At 50.5% G+C, this 22,425-nt stretch overlaps 1 protein-coding gene across 2 annotated transcripts in view; it reads left to right on the forward strand.

The window, feature by feature from the left end:
• The window catches only part of TMCC3 (transmembrane and coiled-coil domain family 3), an 80,851-nt gene extending 60,072 nt beyond the window's left edge, over nt 1-20,779 (forward strand). The window contains exons 2-4 of one of the 2 annotated variants that reach the window (XM_075551168.1): nt 7,562-8,469; nt 10,719-10,899; nt 15,427-20,779. In XM_075551168.1, the coding sequence (XP_075407283.1) occupies nt 7,562-8,469; nt 10,719-10,899; nt 15,427-15,729 (1,392 nt within the window). In that variant the 3' untranslated portion in view covers nt 15,730-20,779. The remainder of the gene's footprint in view (nt 1-7,561; nt 8,470-10,718; nt 10,900-15,426) is intronic. The other variant, XM_075551169.1, reaches the window with a different exon arrangement.
• Nucleotides 20,780-22,425: the final 1,646 nt, after the last annotated feature.

Raw genomic sequence — 22,425 nt, forward strand, 5'->3', positions numbered from 1 at the left:
GAAAGACTGGACTTTCCACTCCTGTAAACAGTTGCCATCTCAGAAACCCACAGGCGGTCACTGAGCCAGCCTGGACTCGATGGCAGTGAGGTTGTTCCTTTGTAGAATGATCATCACCATTTTGCAGAAGAGGCAGCTGAGGTGTACAGTGGCTAAGCAAGCCCTTTGTCCACGGTCACCTAGCTCAGGAGTGGTGCCAGGATGGACGACGAGACAGTCTGCCTCCGGAGCCCAAGCCTTGCCCATTGCCTGACACTGCCTCGCGGTAAAGAATGCGTGCTTACAATGCACAGAGATAGAGTGTCCGTGCTGAGTCCGTTGGCTCCGCCTTCTGGTTTTACAGATTTGGAGGCCACAGCCCCCAAGATGACTTGACTCCCCAAGAGCAGACAGCTAGCGAGTGTCAGTTTCAGCACCGACACTGGACCTCCCCCTCCTGATGTACACAGTCCCGAGTGTGCATTCACGGAAGTCCCTATAGAAAGGGCTTCGCTCCATGTGGAAACGACACCAAGCCTATTGCCTCCGAAACCGCTCTGCCTCACAGAACTGTGCCAGAGGGTTTTCTTGCTTTCTTTGTTTTTAATCATTTTATTAGGGGCTCATACAACTCTTATCACAATCCATACATACATCAATTGTGTAAAGGACATTTGTACATTCGTTGCCCTCATCGTTCTCAAAACATTTGCTCTCCACGTAAGCCCCTAGCATCAGCTTCTCATTTTCCCCCTTCCCGCTCCCCCTTCCTCAATGAACCCTTGATAATTTATCAATTATTATTTTGTCATACCTTGCACTGTCGAACGTCTCTCTTCACCACTTTTCTGTCGTCCACCCCCCAGGGAGGAGGTTAAATGTAGACACTTGTAATTGGTTCCCCCTTTCCAACCCACTCTCCCTCCACCCTCCCAGTATCGCCACTCTCACCACTGGTCCTGAAGGGATCATCCATCCTGGATTCCCTGTGCTTCCAGTTCCTATCTGTACCAGTGTACATCCTTTGGTCTAGCCAGATTTGTAAGGTAGAATTGGGATCATGATAGTGGGGGTGGGGGGTGGGGGAAGCATTTAGGATCTAGAGAAAAGTTGTATGTTTCATCGTTGCTACACTGCACCCTGACTGGCTTGTCTTCTCCCCATGACCCTTCAGTAAGGGGATGTCCAGTTGCCTACAGATGGGCTTTGAGTCCCCACTCGCACTCTCCCCCTCATTTACAATGATAGGATTTTTTGTTCTTTGATGCCTGATAACTGATCCCCTTGGCACCTCGTGATCACACAGGCTGGTGTGCTTCTTCCATGTGGGCTTTGTTGCTTCTCAGCTAGATGACTGCTTGTTTACCTTCAAGCCTTTGAGACCCCCAACACTATATCTTTTGAAGGCCAGGCACCATCAGCTTTCTTCACCACATTTGCTTATGCACCCGCTTTGTCTTCAGCAATTGTGTTGGGAAGGTGAGCATCATGGAATGCCAGTTTAATAAGACAAAGTATTCTTGCATTCTTGAGTGGAGACCCAATGTCTATCTGCTACCTTAATACTAAACCTATAAATATATGCACATAGATCTATTTCCCCATCATCATATAAATATATTTACATATGTACATATCTGTATTTAGACCTCTATAAATGCCCTGCGCCTCCTAGCTCTTTCCTCTATTTCCTTTGACTTTCTTCTTGTCCCACTATCATGCTCAGCCTTCATTAGGGTTTCAGTAATTCCTCTCAGTTACATTACCCGTGATCATGCCCACCAGGCCTCCTACACCCTCCTTACCACTAAGTTGGATCACTTGTTGTTCCATTGTCCCTGAGTTTGTTAACACCATTTCCTTTTCCTCCACCTCCCCCTTTCTCATGTCCCCCCGGAACTGTCAGTCCCATTGTTTTCTCCTCCAGATTGTTCATCCAACCTGTCTTATTAGGCAGACCTGTGGAGATAATAACATGCACAAAAACAAGACGGCAAAACCAAGCAACAAGAGAAAACAAAACCAAAAAAAAAAAAAAAGCCAATGACACAACACAACAACAAAAAAGAAAAGCTTGTAGTTATTTCAAGGACTGTGTGTTGGCCTTTTTGGAGTATTTTCCATTGGAGTCTGATGGGGTGCCAAGCCTGCCCCCAAAGTCTATTTTCAGTATTCCCTGGGGACTTCGTTGCTCTGTGCCCCTTGCTGTTCTGTTGCACGCTCTTAGTGTTTTGCCTCGGTGTGCTAGGATCAGCACCGCCAGCATTCCCAGAGGGTTTTCTTACCCGTACGTTTTACCAAAGTGGATTGATTGCCTGGCCTTTCTTACATGGTGCACTGGATCGGTTTGAGCCAACCTTTAAGTTAGTCATTGGTTGCAAAAGACTTGTACCACCCAGGGACCTACCTTCAGTGCCAAGTCCAGACTAAATGAAGGATTGAGAACTCTCAGAGCAGTCTTCCTCATCAAACCCAAACCAAACCCCTTGCCATTGAATCCGACTCACAGTGGCCCCTAGTCCGAGTGGGGCCTGTGCCACAGGTTTGGAAATCCGTCCAGAAGCAGACTCCCTGCTCCTGCTTGCACAGGGCCGTTGCTCCAAACCACGCCCTTTGGGTTAGCAGCCAAGTGCTTAACCACCACACCAGCAGGGCGCCTTTCTCTCTGATCACATGCACCTGATCTCCATTGGTGCGCAGGGGATGCGCAGGCAGATGAGAACGGCATGTGCAGGAGGCTCTCGGTATCTGTGCGCTGGAAGCTGTAAAAGGCTGCTGGGCGGCACAGCTGTGTTGTGCCCCACCTCGAACTCGTTTCCCTGAGATTTGCTGACCCGCGGCGGCCAGGCAGATTGATTTGAGTCTGACCGCTGTTGCCTCCCCCAACCTGGACTCTGGAGGACAGCCAAGCAAGACTACAACTTTAAAGCAAGCCAGCACTTAGCGGGCTACCCATGCGCCAGTGTCCCTGTGTGCACAGGCTGCCCGGAGCCAGCAGCGAGAGAGTGGAGCTCAGTGGTTGGAAGCTGCCGAGCCAGAAGGCCAGTTGTGCTTGGCTGGCGACTCCGAAGCAGGAGATCAGGCGATGGTGACTTACTGCTGAGCTGAGGCAGGTACGACAGAAAGCCCCGGTGTCTTCAGACGTTACTGTGGGCTTCTCAGTAGAGGATATCAAGCCATTTGTTGTACTTTAATCTGATCTTGTCTCTTGGGGGAGGGGGCACAAAAACAGTTCTTAGGAATATCACAGTCAAAAAAAAAAAGGCACAAGAGGGTACATTTCTACAACAGGAAAACCTGATGTTTGCTGTCAGGAGTTCAGTTGTAGTTACCTTGGGGGCAGAGCAATGTCGTTGTGATTGGTGGGCAGGGGAGTGGGGGGGGGGCGGGCATCCAGGAGTCTCTTCTCTTTAGCTGGGTGCTGATCACATGGTGTGCTCAGCTTGTGAACGTGTGTGGCACTGTATGTTTGTCAAATGTGCAAATGTGTTCTGTGTGTAAATTATACTTCAATGATGGTTTAAAAGTCTTCATTCATATGAGCATGAGCATACGTCGCCGCACATTGATCCTCAGAACATCTTCATTTCATTGAGTCCATTTGAGGTGGTGCAGGACTATTTGTGTAGCTATTGGGAAGCCATCCCTACCTGCCAAAGAGCCCTGGCGGCTTCCGAGAGTGCACACGTTAGGCTGCCCGCGCACTGGGAGCTCGTTCAGGAGCAGCGTGATGGTCTTTCCTCCTTGGCCCCGGCCTACGTTGCTAGCACCGTCTCTTTACTCACAAGAGGCTGTGCCACTCCTTGATTGCTGAACAAATGTTACAAAATTCCCTATCCCAGGAGAGCCTAGAGTAAATCCATCCCAGAAAGTGTTGTGTCGAATTGTTCCAGTGCCACAAGGTCAGCAGTTCAACTCCATCCTTAGCAGAAAAATGAAGCTGTCTGCTCCCACAAAGTTTTAGCGTTTGGGAAATGCTATGCAGCCCTTCTAGTCACACCTAGGGCGTCGCTGTGTGTTCTCTAAAGTTAGTTCAGCAATCATGGAGTGACAGCTAAGAGACGGCGCTAGCACTGCCGGCCAGAGGAGGGTAGACCATCATCTCGCTCCTGAAGGAGTTTCCAGTCCACGAGGCTAACGTGCACGGAGGAGGGTGATGATGGTTGAAGTGGCCACAGAAAAATACAAAGCCCCACAGAGGGTCACAGAACAAGGAAGCTTGGAGGAAGCCTCTTAAAAGTACGTAGGATTGTGATGAGCAGAGAAGAGTGGGTGGAGAGAGGCATGGTGACCGTCCTACATAAGAGAAAACTCAGGCTTTTTGGGAAATTTAGGTGGTTGAAAGAGTCACATAAGGTAGATGTTATCTTTCCAGTACAATATCAGGCCTGACAGGTAAAACAGGCCCTTCCAGTGTCCGCTCGGGAGGTATTACATCATTCAGAGACATGAAGTAACCCAAGGCAACTTCTGAAAAGTGGAGTAACATGACAGATCTGCTGTCTCAGTGAGGTCAGTTTCTACAGTACCCATCGCCCTCTGTCTCCCCAGAGTAGATAAATCTTTGGGTGATACAGATGGTTAATCACTTGGCTACACACTAAAAAGTTGGCCGTTGAAACCCACCCAGGGACACCTTGGAAGAATGGCCTAGTGACGTGCCTCCCAAAGATCACAGCCATGGAAACCCTGAAGATATACAGTCTACACCAAAACACGTGGCGCTCCCATGAGTCAGAATCACTCACCTGCAACAGGGTTATTTTTCTTGTTTTACACACACACACACACACACACACTCTTTCGAGATGTGAGGTACATGTTTTGTTGCTGTAATTTGAACCTGTTCCATTCCTAGTTGGGTCTACCAGTGACCTATAGGCACTTTGCTCCCTTGAGATTCTGTGGTGGTTCTGCTAGCACTTGAGACCGATTGTTGCATCCTGCAACAAGGGGAAATCCTTGGGCCGGCTCTTCCATCCGTAGTCTTTGGATCGAAGATCCAGTGGCTGCGTGGAAGCATGCAAATTAGACATCAAGGACTCTAATTCGGGGATAGGGGTTTTTGTCATTTCACTGGATGTAAAGTGAGCTGTGTCAGAAACAGGAGCAGAGATTCCCATGACACTCAGGAATGAAATGCCGAGAGCAGAGCAGTGCAGAGGTGCCTGGCGTGGCATATTGGAGCAGCAGGCGTCCTGCCCCAGGGAATGGGTGAAGCTGAGGGCCTATGGGCAGGAGGCTGGCTTTCGGAGTGGGTAACCTTTGAGCATGTATCGATGCTAAAGGAGTTTTTCAACACTTGCCTGAGCAGGGACCATGTGACTGCGAGACCCAGAACCAGAGAGAGAGAAATGTACTTAGTGACATGGCTGAACACTGCTGCAGACTAAAGAACTGCATTTTGAGTGTTTCTGATCCCGTCTGGTTACCCTTTCACGCTCTGAATAAATCCCTCTAATCCTGAGTATTCTCTGTGGGCTCTGTGTGGCAGAGATTGCAATGGATTATGGATGGACCCCTGCCGAGGAGTAGAGTACCATGGGAGGGGCCATTAGTGTCGGATTAGGGTAAAGCAGGTTGAAAGATGGGGCGTATCTGCCCCCATAGAAATCAGCCTTGAGCTGGTGTGGAATTGAAGTCTCCTTCCCTCTTGTGTAAGTGGCATCCACACCAGGTGTGCACGTATTCCTTACATGGCTCCTTTCCTCGTGACCAGGTGAGGCTACGCTATCCTTTATCCTCTTTCCATTCGTCTTTCTTTCTGGTCACGTAATAAGTCGGCATTTACTTTCCACCCCCAGCCTTGCCTATAGAAGAGAACTTCAAAAAAATCCACTGTCTTTTTATTCCATCTCTTGATGAACTTTTTGAAGCCTCTGCCTGGTGCTGCTCTGCCGACTAAAATAACCAGCCTTGTCTTCATGGCAAAATTGTGGGGGAGGGCATGCAAAGTTAACGAACTTGAGTAAGTTGTGAAGGAGACCTGACCCACCGAGCCAGGGCCGTGTCTCCCTGTACCACGGGGTAAAGCCCTGGGAAGAATTCTTCATGTGGCAAAGTGTTCACACTTACTGTCGCAGACATGTTTGAGTTGTGAGGTCTTTCAATATGGTGGCTGGATTATCCCCCTTCCGTTTCAGCCGACTAGCCCCTAGAACAAAGACAACTCGTGTGGGAGCGTTGTCTCTCATTGGATGGCTCTTGGAACTCTCTTCTGATTCTAATTAACAAGTTAACAAGTAAGAGGCTTCGGGATCAACTTTTGAAAGCTTTGTTTGGAGATTGGGTTCAGATCCTACAAAGACCTGCTCCTGGTCTCCTAGGAGTGCCGCTCGTCCAGGGTCCTGACATGGGAAGAAGACCCGATGCCAGGCTAACTTGGATTCAGGTCTTGGCTGTTGGTGCCTCCGTTTGGACATTGTATTTAGACAAGGTCCATTGTTTGCCTGGTGTGTTGTTGTGTGCCACTGAGTAGATTCCAACTCTCAGGGGCCCAGTGGGAAAGAGTCAAGGTGCTGTGCTCCTAGGACCCCCTGAGCTCTGACCTCAGTGGGAACGGATCATTGCCCCCGTTCTTTTCACCCCCCAGAGCCTGTGGTGAGCTCAGCCCCCACCACACTGAACCATTTGCCGCCAGGGCTCCTGGTTGCTGACGAGGCACAAGGACAATAACCTCTCTGTAGCCTCAGGAGGGGCTGGCACTCAGGACGTTCCCTGTACAGATGTCAGAGCCACCCCTGGCCTGGATGCTCACTGTGAATTTGCAGTTCATTTCCCTCAATGGTCCAGGAATGCCGCAGCTATTTCAGTGGGCTGTTAGTGTGATCCCTGCTAACAAGAGGAAACAGAAATCGCCGTGGTTGTGTTGAGAGCTGTTTGTTTTCATCTCTGACTTGTGTGGTTACCTTACACAGTGATTAAAATTTATCTGGCACCGTTTTTTCCGTCACTTCTCTGTAATAATTCTGTTAAGGAGGCAATGTTCGTGTGTTGCACTTGCCGTGGCCCCGTCCTTCTGTAAGCTGATTGAATTCCGAATGGGAAGCCTTTTTCTGGGTGGTGAGACTCAGTGGCTGGGCCATGGCAAGTACCCCAGGTGCCTGAGCTCACCTTGGGGAACTCAGACCTCTCTTATCAGGACTTTACTACCCTGGCAACCAACAGGGACCATCTAACGAGACATAAAATTGGTCCGCTGGGCAATCTGAATCTCATCGACGGCACCCATGGGAGGAGAGACGAGTCTGTCTATCCTGCGTTTGTCTTCAGAGGACAGTACCAAACCAAAGCAAACTAGACTGCCTTCAGATAGACGAAGGCTCCGAGGGACTCGAGAGGACAGGGTAGAACTGCCCTTGTGAGTTGCCAACACTGTACCCCTTTATGGGGAATAGAAAGCCCATCTTTCTTCCCAGTGGATTGTTGGGGTGGGGAGGGTCTCCTTTTTTAAACTCCCGCGAATAGCTTTCGCAGTTTGGAAATCTGGGACTGAAGGTGCAGGTGTTCCACGGGCACCGAGAATATCGCCCTCCGTCTCCCGGCTTCGCAGCCTAAAGCCCGCCTTTCCTGTCTCTTTCAGGTGGAGCGGCATGACATGAATACCTTAAGCCTGCCCCTGAACATACGCCGCGGGGGGTCCGACACCAACCTCAACTTCGATGTGACGGACGGCATCTTGGACTTCCACAAGGTCAAGCTCAGTGCCGACAGCCTGAAGCAAAAAATTCTGAAGGTCACAGAACAGATCAAGATCGAGCAGACCTCCCGAGATGGGAACGTGGCGGAATACCTGAAGCTGGTCAACAGCGCTGACAAGCAGCAGGCCGCGCGGATCAAGCAAGTCTTTGAGAAGAAGAACCAGAAGTCAGCTCAATGCATTGCCCAGCTGCAGAAGAAGCTGGAGCAGTATCACCGCAAACTCAGGGAGATCGAGCAAAATGGGGCCCCCAGGGGCTCCAAGGACCTCTCCCGGGACCACCTGAAGGACATGCACCACGCTCTGAAGGATGCCCACGCCAAGTCGCGGACTGCCCCCCACAGCATGGAGAGCAGCAAGTCGGGCATGCCGGGGGTGTCCCTCACACCCCCCGTGTTCGTCTTCAACAAGTCTAGGGAGTTCGCCAACTTGATCCGGAATAAGTTTGGGAGCGCGGACAACATCGCTCACATGAAAAGCTCCCTGGAGGAGTTCCGGCCCGAGGCCAGCACCAGGGCCTACGGAGGCAGCACCACCATTGTGAGCAAGCCCAAGTACGGCAGCGAGGACGAGTGCTCCAGCGGCACCTCGGGCTCGGCCGACAGTAACGGGAACCAGTCCTGCGGGGCCGGCCCGCGGGACAGCCAGGGGAAGCTCGCCAGGATCCTGGAGGAGCTCCGCCACATCAAGAACACCCAGTCCCAGGTGGCGGAGGACATCGAGGCGCTCAAAGTGCAGTTTAAGCGAGAATACGGCTTTATCTCTCAGACCCTGCAGGAAGAGAGGTACAGGTATGTCTTAATTGCTCGACACTTAGAAACAAGACAGATCCCCAGCTCACTAACCACGGAGGGACCGGGCTGCGTGAGAGTGATGGGTGAGTGGCCGTGTCCTCCACAAATCCAAAGACAGGCAGGCATCAAAAGTTGCTAGATTCTGTGACTCATACGTTTGATAGCTCGGAACTTAGAGCCAGCTGTTGAGAAAGGCCGTTCTTTGGGGTTCCGAGAGAACAGTCAGTGGTCCATGTGCATCTGAGCTCTAAAGAGACGCCACGCTGATTCACGTTTGGTTCCCCTCCATTAATAGGGCAAGCACAAGACTGATCTTGGTCCAGCCAGGTGGGTTTCATTTGGCGCATCTACCTTGAAGTCATTTTGCAGGGTGTTTGTTTTTCAGCATTTACTGGATTTTGTTCATTACACTTTTCACCCTGACTGCAGCACTTTCAACAGCACTCTTAAGCACATTAAAGCGCAAATCTTAGGGATTCTGTTAGCTAATGTTGAAAGTCGGAAACTGAACGGTGGCTTTTTGCTTGTTTTAAGTGCATATGCCTGAATCTGAGGTGATTGGGGTTTTTTTTAATCCTCCTCTATTTTTGCCTTGAAAACATCCCCAGAAAGTGTTTTGGTCAAAATGAATCTGTTCACATCCAAGATGGCCCACTTAATAGGGAAATGCTGGCTGCCTAGTAGAGCACTTTATCTCCAAGTTTCACAGACAGCGTGTTTTGATCGGATGTGCCTTTTTATGCGATGTGAATTCAGCAGGGGGGCTTTGCCCAGCTCTCGTGTTTTATGAAACCGTTGTTTAGAGTCTCCACAGGCAGCCTGGGCTGTGGTGTCTTTGGCACGCATGTCACATTCCGTTGCCACTTTTCCAGGCTATAGTAACACGAACTCCAGCCAAGTGGTTGGGAGACCACACGCTGGTAAAGATTTACAGAGCAGACCGCCAGCCTCACGTCCGCGCACGTTCCATTTCATCTCAGCCACTGCAGTCCCCTTAGTGAGACATCGTTCCCCCACCTCCTTGCCCTCCCCGCCCCTTCTGAACTCTGTTCTTGGGCAAATGCCACCCCCTTGATAAATCTCAGGTGTGCATTTGGGGGATGCAACTCGTATCACAAGTCACAAGGGTGCATTTCCATAAACTCGAGACTGCGTCTCTGCTTTCCTCTGTCCTGTAGTCAGATGGTGAGTCCCATGATGGAGCCACCCACCCACTACCTTTTGTACTTAACAAAGAGGCCTTGAGAAGGCTTACTTACCTTTTGGCCTTTTGGCACCTAGAGATCATAACCGAGAACAATGGTTAATCTTGTCCAGCCCGTTGCCGCCTTGTTTTGTGAATGATTGTGTCAGGGAGTCCCTGCAGCACCTCCTCCCAGCCCCTCCCTCTCGCAGCCCTCCCTCCTCCCAGCCCCTCCCTCTCGCAGCCCTCCCTCCTCCCAGCCCCTCCCTCTCACAGCCCTCCCTCCTCCCAGCGGCCCTCTCTGAGGGCTCGGCTGTGGGTTCGCATATTTAGAAACACCACCGGATACGCCATTTTTAATTTGGAAAAAGGTGTGTGTGTGTGTGTGTGTGTGTGTGTGTGTGTATGTGCGCGCGCGCACATATACATACATTTATCCACACAGTAGCTGCAGCAGTGGGCGCAAACGTCGGCCCAGTGGTGAGCAAGGAGCAGGACCGAGCGGGTTTAGCCTGTCAGACAGAGGGTTGCCAACAGCGACCGCACACAAGTTTGTGGCATCGCTTCAGCTGGGAGTGTTCAACAGTGTGTTCAGGCTGAGGGGGTGTGTGGGCAGTGGGTGGAACTGGCGCCAGAGCGGAAGCTGGCATTGGAAACCTGGTTCGCCCCTTCTGTGCTCCACAGGTCAGGGAGCTTTGGCCAGTACCCCAGGCTCGGGCTGGTGGCTGGGGAGACGGGGGGAATCACCACAGAGGCCTTGCCTCGAACAGACCTGGCCGGCCTTGCTGCAGCCCAGCAAGGCTCTAGTGTGACGGGGTGGGAAAGCCAGATTTGGTTGACATGAGAACTCCGTGCTAAGAACACAGTGACGACTGCAAACCCGTTACAGACCTTCACTCAGAGTAATCAACATGTTTCCCTCTGGGGGGAGGGTCCAAAGCAGCCTGCTTAGGGGGCAGCCCAGGAGCACCAGGGCAGTCAGACGGACAGAATGCCCTCTCCACTGTGCCATTGGGAGACCTCACAAAGGTGGCTCTCAGAACCGGCTCCTCTCTTTGCCAAGGTATGAGCGCCTGGAAGACCAGCTGCACGACCTGACGGATCTGCACCAGCACGAGACGGCCAACCTGAAGCAGGAGCTGGCCAGCATCGAGGAGAAGGTGGCCTACCAGGCCTACGAGCGCTCGCGTGACATCCAGGTGCCGTTGCCCTCCCACGTACACGGCCACAGAGGCCCTTCCCAGGTCTGGCCTCAGGGAACACCCCACGTGAATCGCCCTTCAGCCCCGACACAGTGCAGAGGGTGGGGGTGGGGGTGGGGGCTTCTCACCATGTTTCTTCTCCACCATTAGCTCGCATGATAGCCGTCATATGAGCCGTACTCTGCGCCTTTTTAGCCAAATCAGTTCATAAGAATCCATCTTTTACCCCAAACCCGCCACAAATACTTTGCCCTTCCCACCATTGCTAAACTGTGAAACATCTGAGAGTAGGAAATGAAGCCAGAATCAGTAAGCTTGTGGTCTAGCTGAGGAGCCAATTGTCCCAGCAACTCAAGGTTCCAGGCAGCTCCACTAAAATGGTCAGGCGTAGGCAGCCCCAGAACGTCAGAGCTGGCCGTGCCCAGCGCCATTGGCCGAGGTGAGATAGTCAGCCAAACGTTGTCTTGCCTTTACTGTGAGGGTCTTGAGGAGGCCTTGGGTCAGTCTGCTCAGCACATTCTAATTCTCATCACTATGTCAGGCACTAGAGGCATGTCTGGCTTGGCTGTGTGGGCCAACACTCGGAAAGCGCATGCATCACTCACCTTGCTCCCGGTGACTGCACAACACCCCTGCCAGGCAGCTCCCAGCATCATCCCCATTTCTCACATGTGGAAGCTGATGCACAGATGCCAAGTGACTTGACCAGGGCCCCCCAGAGAGGCCTCGAGTCATGTACTTGAAGTGAATGTCCTGGAGAAGAGGGGACTTGAAAGGACGAAGATCCAAGAGGGCAGATATTTTTTGGATCAGTACAAAGAAAGGCATGTCTACTCTGTTCTCCCTGACACTAGAGCTGGAGCAAACAACCCTGGGTTTCTTGGTCACCGTTCCTTCCTTCATTCATTTTCTTAACAAAGGAGTGTAATCTTCAAGTAGCACTGCCCTTCTGTTTCACCCACGATCTTGGTTGGCAGTGGTTCTTTTCGCCAGCTCTGTTCAAACCCTGTTTTAGAGGAGAGGAAGTTGAAACACAGCAGGAGAGATTTCTCCTACACTGGTGTGGGCTGGAGTCCCAGCTACCCACACCATGTCACAGGCCCAGTTTGTACAATCCTGGGGACCACAGCATCAGAGATGGTAGGAGATGTCTGTCTGCAAAGACCACGGGCCTTCCTTGGGAAAGAAGACAGTTGGGAGATTTCTGGCCCTACCCTGGGCCAGGAGCCCTAGCCAGCCACTAATGGAATTGGAAAACTTGAATCCACTGACAGTGCTAAGTGACCAGTACAGATAGTGTTAGGTGCCCTGGGGTCAGGCCCCACTGTGTTTCAATGAGTACTGCCCAGCCTGAGCCGTCCTCACCGTTGCTCCCATGTTTAATCCATGTGGCAGACACTGTGGCAACTCCTTGACGAGGGTCTTTCTCGTTTTCATTGACGCCCTGTGTTACCAACACGGTGTCCTTCTCCAGGGGCTGTTCTATCTTGACAGCCTAACAGTGACCTAGGAATCCCGGGGGGCATAGTGGACTACACCCTGAGCGGTTAACCACAAGGAAGCCTTGGAAACCCAAACTATCAGTGCGACCCGTCTCCTACAGGGTCACTCTGAGTTGGAATCGACTCGATGGCAGTAAGCTTGTGGGTTTCTTTTGGGGTTTTTTAGTTCATTCTATTTTAGAACGTGCTTAAGATGTTACCAGGTCTTATCTGAATACGTGACTCAAAGTTGTCTGTCTTATTTGGGAAGTAGTTTGAACTAATACAGTTCTTCCCTTTTCAAGAAATATGTTCGAGTTGAAAAGGTCAGCTAAAGGGAACTAGAGATTCCAGAGTTCATTTCATATTTTCGGGTTTCACCCTAGCTCAGAAAAGCAGCACCTGGCGCATGTGCGACGGATTGGGGGTGGGGGGGTCTTCCTGATCATGATGCTTAGGATCTTGGCTCCACCACTTACACTGTACGCCGCTGGCCAACTGACCACCGGACGCCTCCGTCTCTTTGTCCATAAAGTGGAAACATTAATGAGCTCACCTCAAAAGGCAGTCCAGAGGGTTAGGTGGGATAATGCTTGTGCACATAAAGCATTAAAATCTTTGCTGATACTTAGTAAGCAGTCAGCGAGGTGGCTCGTCTCTTTATTCTGTTGAGAAGTAGATGCGTGCTCGGGGCTTCTGGCCATTGGGCCAACTCAGCTTCATCCTTAGTTCTACTTCCTTTTGTTTTGACAGACGGGGTGCAGGGGCCTCTTTTGGTCAGAGATGCAGGGGGTTCATTGTTCTAAGTGTTTGGGTTTTTGTTTCGATTCTGAATCCCCAGTTTTAAAATGTCTACAGCTACCCGTTCTGCCCTCACCCCAACACTGGGACTAAGGATTAGGGGACCGGATGTCTTGCTGCCAGGGCTAAAATCCCTTGAAGACACGACCGATGGCAGTTCCAAGAGCAGTTCATGACATGTTATGCATCTACCCAATCCCAGGGATGATTTATTTAAGTAATCCATTGAGAACGCATTTTTAGCTCTGCTCTACTGCCTTTTCCATTCCATGCCTAGAATGGCGGAAGCCTTCCTTCCACCCCACGGGGTTGAAAGGGATGCATGTCCTCTGGGGCAGGAGCCTGTTCTGCGGTGGGGTTTTAATGTACCTCAGAAAGCCGGCACGTTCTCCGATGCACGGATCCCAAGTTTTACCGTTTCTCGTTGGTAGCCTTGTGCGATGGAAGTTGCTATAGTAACAGAGAACCCTTTTCTTTCGCCCTTTCAGCAGAAGAAAAGCAAATCAATGTTGAAGTCATTATGCTTGTTTAAAACCTGGAAAAGATGACTGCATCTTAATTGAGCAAATGCATATTGGTCATTGTTGTCCATCAAAGACCAGGGAGCTAAAGGGCCATGTTGCATTGCTCTGCTTAGGTCTTTTTCTCCCAGGAAGCACAGAGGCTTTGGACTGTCAGCTTCTTATCCCCGCACTGGCGCCCAGTCTTCCGCATTCCGCAGATGCGTGCCACCTGCTGCGTGCCTGGCTCGAGGCTCTCTGTTGGAGACAACTGCAGCGCAGCGGGGTGGACGGTGGTCCTCCCTTCACAGCTTCTGGCCTCCTATTGGGGGAGGAAGGCCAGAGGGAGACTTGGCCTGGTTGTGATGGGTCACAGACAGCTTCCCCTGGGAAGTAACAATCCCGATGAGATGTGAACAATGAATAGGAGGCCCAGCACTCAGGAGGGAAGCACAGGGAGATGAAGAGTCGGGGCAGAGCAGACGAGAGCTCTGGGGAGGTGATGCTCCCAGTCAGCAGGGAGCACAGGGCAGGGTCGTCAGAGCACGGTGTGGTGATGGGAGCTGGCCTTCAGTGAGCCTGGAGAGACCTCGAGGGGCCATGTGATGGATCCGACAGGCCTCAAGAAAAGGGATGACGTCGAGTATGCACTGTCAAAAGTGCCCTGGGGCTACTGTGTAGAAATGGATTCGTGGAGTTAGGGACCAAGAGGATGTGGAAAGAAACAGGGTGAGGTGGTTTCCGGCAAGAGGTTGGGGTGACTTAGACTGGGCGGTGGGTGGCATCGACGGGGTTGAGTGATGAAAGGTGAAAGGACGCTCGGGGAGGCTTCTCAGGCTTCTGGTGTGAACTGGGGTTTCCTGAGGAAGGAATGGATGAGGAAAAGCAGTTGGGTGTTGGGGGGTTGGGGCAGGGGCTAAGAGGGATGGGATGTATAAATCCATATTTGGGCAAAGTGAGTTTGAGGAGCTTTTAAGAAGCTTAGATGGCGATGTCATGAGTCCACCTCAGAAGAGACAGGCAAGCTCGTGAGGCACGTGGGAGTTATCTCTGTGCTTGTAGTTGAAGACCCAGAGTGGGAAGGTCTGCCAGGGGCACTCTGAGAGACGCAGGAGCAGTTGTGCCCTCCTTGGTCAGTTCTACCCCTTCCCTTTCCCCCTCTCCATTCACCACTCATCTGTAAACAAACACACAAACGCTGAGCAGTAAAAAATTAAAAACAATAATAGACTCATTGTTTTCAAGTTGATTCTGACTCACGACGGCCGCGTGTGCTCCATAGGATAGTTGTTTGCTGTTAATGTATGCAGAGAGATCTATTTGAAGGGAAGGATCTCGGCTGGACGCTCTACAGAAGCAGAGCAGTAGGCCTGCCTTCCTCAGTACCACTGGGTGGTTTGAACCACCAACCTTTAGGTCTGCACTGCACGGGACCGAGCAGTCCAAATAAGGGCTAGCCTGAAGCCTTCGCCCCTCCCGTGACTGAAAGGAGAGAAGTCAGCTGTCACAAAATAGAGCCCCACCCCTGCCGTCTTTTCTCACGTGGGGCCTGCCAGCAGATGCCAATCTTTTTAAAAGGCAGTAGCCACGATCCTTGGGTTCTGGTGTGGCTTTTCTTCTTTCGGTCTTGTCAGCGCAATCAGCATTTGGGTATCTGAAGCTACCTAGGCCCACAGGCGTTCTGAGCCTTGGGAGGGACGGGGTGCAGGGGGTGGGGTGCACACACTCTGCCCGTGATCGCAGCAGCCTTTGATCCTCTCCGCTCGCTCTCGCTCTCTCACCTGCAGGAAGCCTTGGAATCCTGCCAGACTCGCATCTCTAAGCTGGAGCTCCACCAGCAGGAGCAGCAAGTCCTGCAGACGGACGCCGTGAATGCCAAGGTGCTGCTGGGAAAGTGCATCAACGTGGTCCTGGCCTTCATGACTGTCATCTTGGTGTGTGTGTCGACCATCGCCAAGTTTGTCTCGCCCATGATGAAGAGCCGCTTCCACATTCTTGGCACGTTCTTCGCGGTGACTCTTCTTGCGATTTTCTGTAAAAACTGGGACCCTATTCTGTGTGCCCTAGAAAGGATAATAATGCCGAGATGAAGCTCGGGGGGCTGCCTCCACGTCCTCTCCAGTGTTGGATTTCCAGAGAACTTTGTGCAGGCTACCAAATGTCCGTGGTGTGCCAACGGAGGACGGCAAGGAGGACCGGGGCGCTGTGGTGGTAAATAACGGCGGATCTCTCCCGCAGTGGCAGCTGCCGACCCATTTCCTGTACTTGGTTAATGTGAATCTCGCTCTGAATTCTCCCCACATTGCTCACTGCCTTAATCAGATCAGATTTTCTGCTCACCTGGCCGGCCTGGCGTGGTAAACTTCTGATGCTGAGTCACTGGTTCGCGATTAGTGACCCAGAAGAAAGGGTGTTTAAATCTCTGTCCTATAAATCTCTGTCAAAAAGTCATTTCACTGTTGCTAGTGGATGTATTTTCGCTGGTTGTGATCAAGCAGCAGGCACATGGTATGACCTGGGGATGTGAAGAAACGCGGGGGTTGGTGAACTGAAACACTCATGACCTTTTGACGGGCAGTAAATCCCTGTAGAATCCATTGCCACTTGCCCACAGATGGCTGCCCATCCCCTTATGCGCCCAGTGCCCACAGGGACCAGCTTGGAGCACACCTGTTTTCTCCAGCAAGACTCCTGCTGCACTTTAAATGGAGAGACAGGAGGCTTTCAAATGGGGCTCTCCCTCCCGATACCAAGGGAGCCACCCACCTGATGCTCATCTTCACACACCAAAGTCCTGCCAGATCCCTCTTCCCACCATGGCTTTACCATTCACTTCAGCACTGGGCTTCTGGAAGCTTTGGGTCTTGGCAGATGTTCCCCCGGGGCGGGTGTGATTCACTGCCTGTGACTCACCGTATTCACAGGCTGCGAGAGATTGCAAAATGGACTGGTAAGCGAACAAGGCAAATGGCACTCCCTGTGCTGGCTGGTGTGACATGGTTTTGTTCTTTAACAAGAACAACAAAACTGTAGCTCACCAACGCTAATGTGCTCAGAGGTAGTTAGCGGCTGGAAGCGGGAATACTGTGTGAGTCTGGCTAGACTTGTGGGAGCAATTCGCCTGGAGAAAAGTTGAGAAGGCCCTAAGACCAGCACGTGAGTAAAGTAAGCCTAGGGTTGGAGCCAAACCTCCCATCTGGCGCTCAAGATCGCCCTGAAAGTGAATTCAGAAATAATTGGATGGATTCCCACTGCAGGGAATCAATACCGGCGGACTGTTGGCGGCAGGAGTGCCCTTCACGCTCGCCCCAGAAGATGCTTACCTTTAAATGCATTTCTCTGCCTACTAACCGCCCTCCCTCCCACCCAGCCAACCAAAGGCCAAGACGATGCCGTGAAAACTGGTGTTACCACCTTCCCTCCCCTTCCCAGGAGACACAGGAATGTTCACAGCATTTTCTTCTAGAAAACATGGGGTCACCTAGATTTAAGTTAACCACCGTGTTTTGCAAACAGCTGCTCTTGGGGAAATCTCTGACAGAATGTGACAGCGTGCGCCGTGCTATGAGAGAACGGAATCGTTTGGTATTTCACACAAATGGGGCGCACCCGACCTTCACACACCGGAAGCTTCCTTTTACATGTAGAGTCCCTGTCATTTTTAGACTCTCTACACACTTGTGCCACAACCACCACCATCTAATTTCAGACTCAAGCCTTTTCAAATAATAAACATAATTTCCATGAAGCCGTTTGTTATCAATTATTTTTGCTTCCTGAAAGGGGAGCATTAGTTGTTTCGGCCCCATCTCATGGGTCTGACTGCCATCCCCACCCCCACCCTGGCCTTAACTCCCCCTGGGCTGTCCACACTGACTACCTGTGTGCTGGGAAGGGACCAGGGAGGACGGTGTGCCCCCTTGGACCATTGCGCCCTACCCCTGTAAGCTCCATCTGACGGGCCAGGGCTGGATGTCCTCCGATGGAGCGGGATCCTGGGTGGTTTTGTTTTGTTGCTTATCTGCCTTTCCGGCGGGTGCTGTAGACGTCCAGGGGTCCCCCATATGGCTGTTGAGTCTGCTATTGGTTTTAGGGAATGAGTGAAGAAGCTGAGGGCCCAGACAACTGGGGTTTCATTCTCCAGTTACCACACTGCACCCAGTCACCCGGCCTAGCAACTGTGTTTATTTGCACCTCTCAGACCCGTGACCAGTGTCTGCTCCCCACCCAGTGACTCAGGAGATCTCAAATAACCGTGTTCTCACGTGGTAGACATGATCAGGTCAATACTAATTCATAACGACCTGACTTAACAACAGAACGAAGCCCTGCCCAGTCCTGTGCCAGTCACAAAATTGTGTTTGAGGCCCACTGTTACAGCCCCTGGGTCAGTGCCTCTTGGAGAGCTTTCCTCTTTTATGGCTCCCCCTCTACCAAGCATGATGTCATTCTCCTGATAACAGAACCAAAGCGCATTACCCAGTCTCCACTTTCTCCCTCCAGAGGAGCATCCTGGCTGTACTGCCTCCATGACGATTCCATCTGCTTTCTAGCAGTTCATGGTTCTTTGAATGTTCTTCACCAACACTGTAATTCAAATGCATTAATTTTTCACCTTTATCCATTGTCCAGTTTTTGCCTGCATATGAGGTGATTGGAAATACCATGCTCAGATCAGGCATCTTTGTCCTCAAAATAGCCCCTTTGCTCTTAAATCCTTTAAAGAGGCTGGTAAAACATGTCCTTTCTTGACTGTTGCTTCCAGGAGCATTGTGAACCGGAGTGAAATGAAATCCTTGTTGACACCCATCTTTCCTCTGTTTATCGTGGTGTCGCCGATTGGTCCAGTGTGAGGACTTCACTGGAGGCTGTAGTCCTTGATCTCCATCACCAAGGATACATGCTCAACCTTCACGGCATGTTTATTTTAAAGCCTTCTTGAAAGTTCATGAAGCTTTTTAATGAGATGCTCTAAGGTAGCTCCATCTTTTGTCCATGACGGTGTATGTTTCTCCCGTAGGAAACCAGCCACGCACCCACTTGTGGTCTCTGCCCTGTAGAAGGTGATTAAGTGAACATTTCATACATACACTTTTAAAATCATGATACTGCTCTGACATGTCCTGAGACGGGATGACTTGAAATGGGATATTCAATTTACGTTTAAGTCAGTGCACCCTTGCCCCGTCCTTCCTTGGAACTAAACCTCGAGGGCAGATCTAAAGATGAAAAGTGGTTGAATCCATTTCCTAGTGGTACCCTAACAAAAGAGCACAAACTGGGACTACAAACAAATGAATCCTTGCACGGTTCTAGAGCACAGGTACCTAAACTTAGGTGGCCTACCACACCTGTGGCAGAAGCATCTGCAAGCCCCTCAACCCCAGCAAGGAAAAACTTGTACTATAGCCCGTAGCCCAAGATAAAGCATAGGTATCTGCTTTTGCAGCCCCCACCCCCCACCTCAATCCCCGAGAGGGTGGCAGCACTCACTCTGGAAAACACTGTCCTAGAGACGTGTAATCTAAAACCAGGTGTCCACGGGCTTGCTGGACAGAAAGCTCCAGGGGAAAACTCTTGCCTCTCCCAGGGCTTCTGGTGGCCCCAGGCAGCCTTTGGCTTGTGGAAACCAATATATCTGTTCCCCACATGGTCATCTTCCCTCTACGTGATGTCTGTGTTTCTCTTACAGGGACATCAGTCCATTCACTTGCTGCACTCCCCTCACCACCACCACTCCAGTATGACCACGTTCATGAAGTACATGCACACGGACCCTTCTTCCAGTGAAAGTCACATCTATAGGTACCAGGGATACACTTCAAGCCCTCATGGATAGGTTACAACCTGGTGACAGGAAGCAGAGAGAATTGGAACTGAACATTGCCTTCCAGTACTGGGTGGTTTTTGTGTTTGGGGTAGCATATTGTTTTCATGATAACCAAAAAATGTTTCCTGAGAACTAAATCAAGACCTAAAAATACTGTGGGTTTTGAGTACGTTATTTCAGCTCATATTTTGTATATGATTAAGCTAGAGCAAACAACTCCCCCAAAACAAAAAACACCACAATGAAGCAGTAACGAGAGCATTTCCTCTGCCAAGTTTATGGTGAAAATAGATGAGCCTCAAGATGCTGGCAGAGAACTTGAGTGCTTATGGTTCCACGGTCACTGTGACCCACTGAGAGCCTGTAGCCTGCAGCGCTGTCAGGCGGGTAGTGCCCCTCTCTGTCAGCACTTGGTGTTTAGCCTAGCTCCTGCTTGGTCACGTTGGTTTTTACTTACATGTTGCCCTCGCTGTGATGTTTACTGCCTTGCCATTTTTCCAGCCTTTCAGGTTTAATTGTGGGTTCAATTACACCAACTGGAACTAACTTCCCTTGGGTAGCTAATTACTTTGCCCTTTTGGGTTCCATTTCTTATACCAAATTATTTTGCATTGGATGGAGACTTTATTTTCTTTCATTGAATCCCAATTTAGTTGGTTTGGGAAAAGCATACAAATGTGAAGGTGTGTGATTAAAGAACCTATTTTGCATAAATATATATATTGGGGAAATGAGTTAGGGGTAGGAAAACATGGCACTACTTGAAAGTCCAGGCTTTATCTGGCAGAGGTGTTTTCAAGGTTAGTAACTGTGCTACAGAAGGAATTGGTCTAAAAAGTCATTTTGAAGAGGGCATCGAAACAGTTAAGAATCTTTAAAAAAATTGTTTGCCGTTAATAAAATGTTAGTAACCCATAAGATATAAGATCAACATTGCAAAATTAATTTTTTTAAGTCAGCATGGGTTTCTCTGTAATAAGAAACTAACTCTACCAATCATGTGGGCCGTGATGGTGTCAGGGATGATTTATGGGGTGTGATTTTAATTCATTTAAAACACATCTGCTGGGTCTGTCCTAAGAGAAATGTTCCAGCAGAACGTGCTCTGGGTTTAAGACTGCGTCTGAGCAGTAGTTACAACTTTCTCAAGAGCGGAAACTACGTTCCTTGTGGTGGCTGGGATGCTGTCGCAGCCCTCCCATCCTGCGGCATTCTCCTCCGTCTCCTGTCAGCCTAGCGTCAGTTCTCTGTGGACCATCAATGAATTCAATGCAGGTGTCATTACTTTTTAAAATGAACATTTGATGTTGGTGAGGCTTAAATAAAGAGTTCGATTTCTGAAACGTGTGCTTTTGTCAGTGTCTCTCGAGAGGGCGTGTCTGAACAAGTCTATACCTAATTTCAAGTCTTGACGTCCAGATCCAGTTGGTGATGGGTGGCCCAGTCAAGGGTGTAGCAGGATGTTGAGGGAACTGGAGGAGTCCTCGTGGGCGGGAGGATGGAAAAAAACTGGAATAACCAAACCAGGATGATACCAAGACAGGTGTGAACTCACCTAGGGGCGGAGAATGAGGAGAACTTCTGACATACTCGGACTGTTTAATGGGGTTTCTCTCATTGATTGTACAGTGTCTGAGCTTTACACAGCACTTTCTTTCTTAGTGGGTTGATTTGTCCGAGCCAGACCGACGATCGAGGTACTATTGATGCCACGGCCTGGATGACGCTCAGACGCTTGTGCTTTTCCAAAGGAGGAGGAATTCAGGACTCGCCGGTCTAGCCTCCTTCACACTCCTGCTTTCCACCCTCTGCTTCCAACCATCTTGGTGTCTGAGCAATTGTCCCCACTGGTCATGCTGCCCTAACCTGTGTGAATAAACTAGCTGCCATGCGTAGAGGATAAAAAGCAGCATATGGATCTCGTAGGATTTGACTTCTTTTGCCCGCCCTTTGTCGTTTGCTGTTCCTGGAGATCTCAATATGGAAGGGTCCAAGTAAATGCCTGGGCCAATATGGTCCCAAATGTTGCTTGAGGGGCAACACATGACTTCCCATACCAAGGAAAAAGAAGGTGGGAGAGAGAGAGAACCCCTATTGCTGAGATTTTAGCTGATCATAAAGATTTGCTGTTGGAATAAAGCAATATTTTTCAATTGACTAACATGGGCCCCTAATACAAAAGAAGAAAATTAGTGTCCACTGTCAAAATTGGAGAAAGTAAAGTCTTGATCGCATTGCCAACAGCTTTCTGAGTTTGCAATCATAAGAACACAGATTAACTGACTTTCACACACACTGACCTTCTAGTCAGTGTGACTTGACTGTGAGCTGTAGACATTTACAGGACATTCAAGGACTGGTGAGACCAGTACATTCATGGACCTTCGCAGTTGACATTCTGTGAGCACTGAGCCTTGAGTCAGTTCTAACAGAGCATAGCAGCCCTGGGTGTGAGAGAAGGAGACACTGCCCGGCCCGGCGGGGCCGTCCTCCCAATCAGGGCTGTCTGAGCCCGCTGCAGCCACTGGGTCAATCCACCTCGTCGTGGGGTAGGTGGGGGTGGGTCCTTCCTCTGTTTCACTGACTCGCTACCAAACATGTTCAGTGCTCTACACATCATGAAATCGTAACATCCTGAGAACGAAATAAAACGGGTGCTGTTTCACCTGCTTACCAGCTGCGGAGACAGAAGTTCTGAGTGAATGAGTAGCTAGCAGCCACACTCGGGGTAACAGAGCTGCAGTGTTCGCCTCGAGCTGAAACTTCTGCTCTCTGAGCAAAGGAAGAGACCCATTGGCTTCTTCTAATCGCTCAGCAGCTCCCCGACGCCTGTAAGGGAGATGGCTCTCCCGGAGCCAGAAATGGCCACTTTAAGCCCAAGATTGGATCGCAATGCAGTGCTTGCAAAGTGTGCCAGCCACGGCTTCCTCGGGTTGGCCAGGCTGTGATGGGCCGA

The sequence above is a fragment of the Tenrec ecaudatus genome, chromosome 6 (assembly GCF_050624435.1).
Source record: "Tenrec ecaudatus isolate mTenEca1 chromosome 6, mTenEca1.hap1, whole genome shotgun sequence".
NCBI lineage: Eukaryota > Metazoa > Chordata > Mammalia > Afrosoricida > Tenrecidae > Tenrec > Tenrec ecaudatus.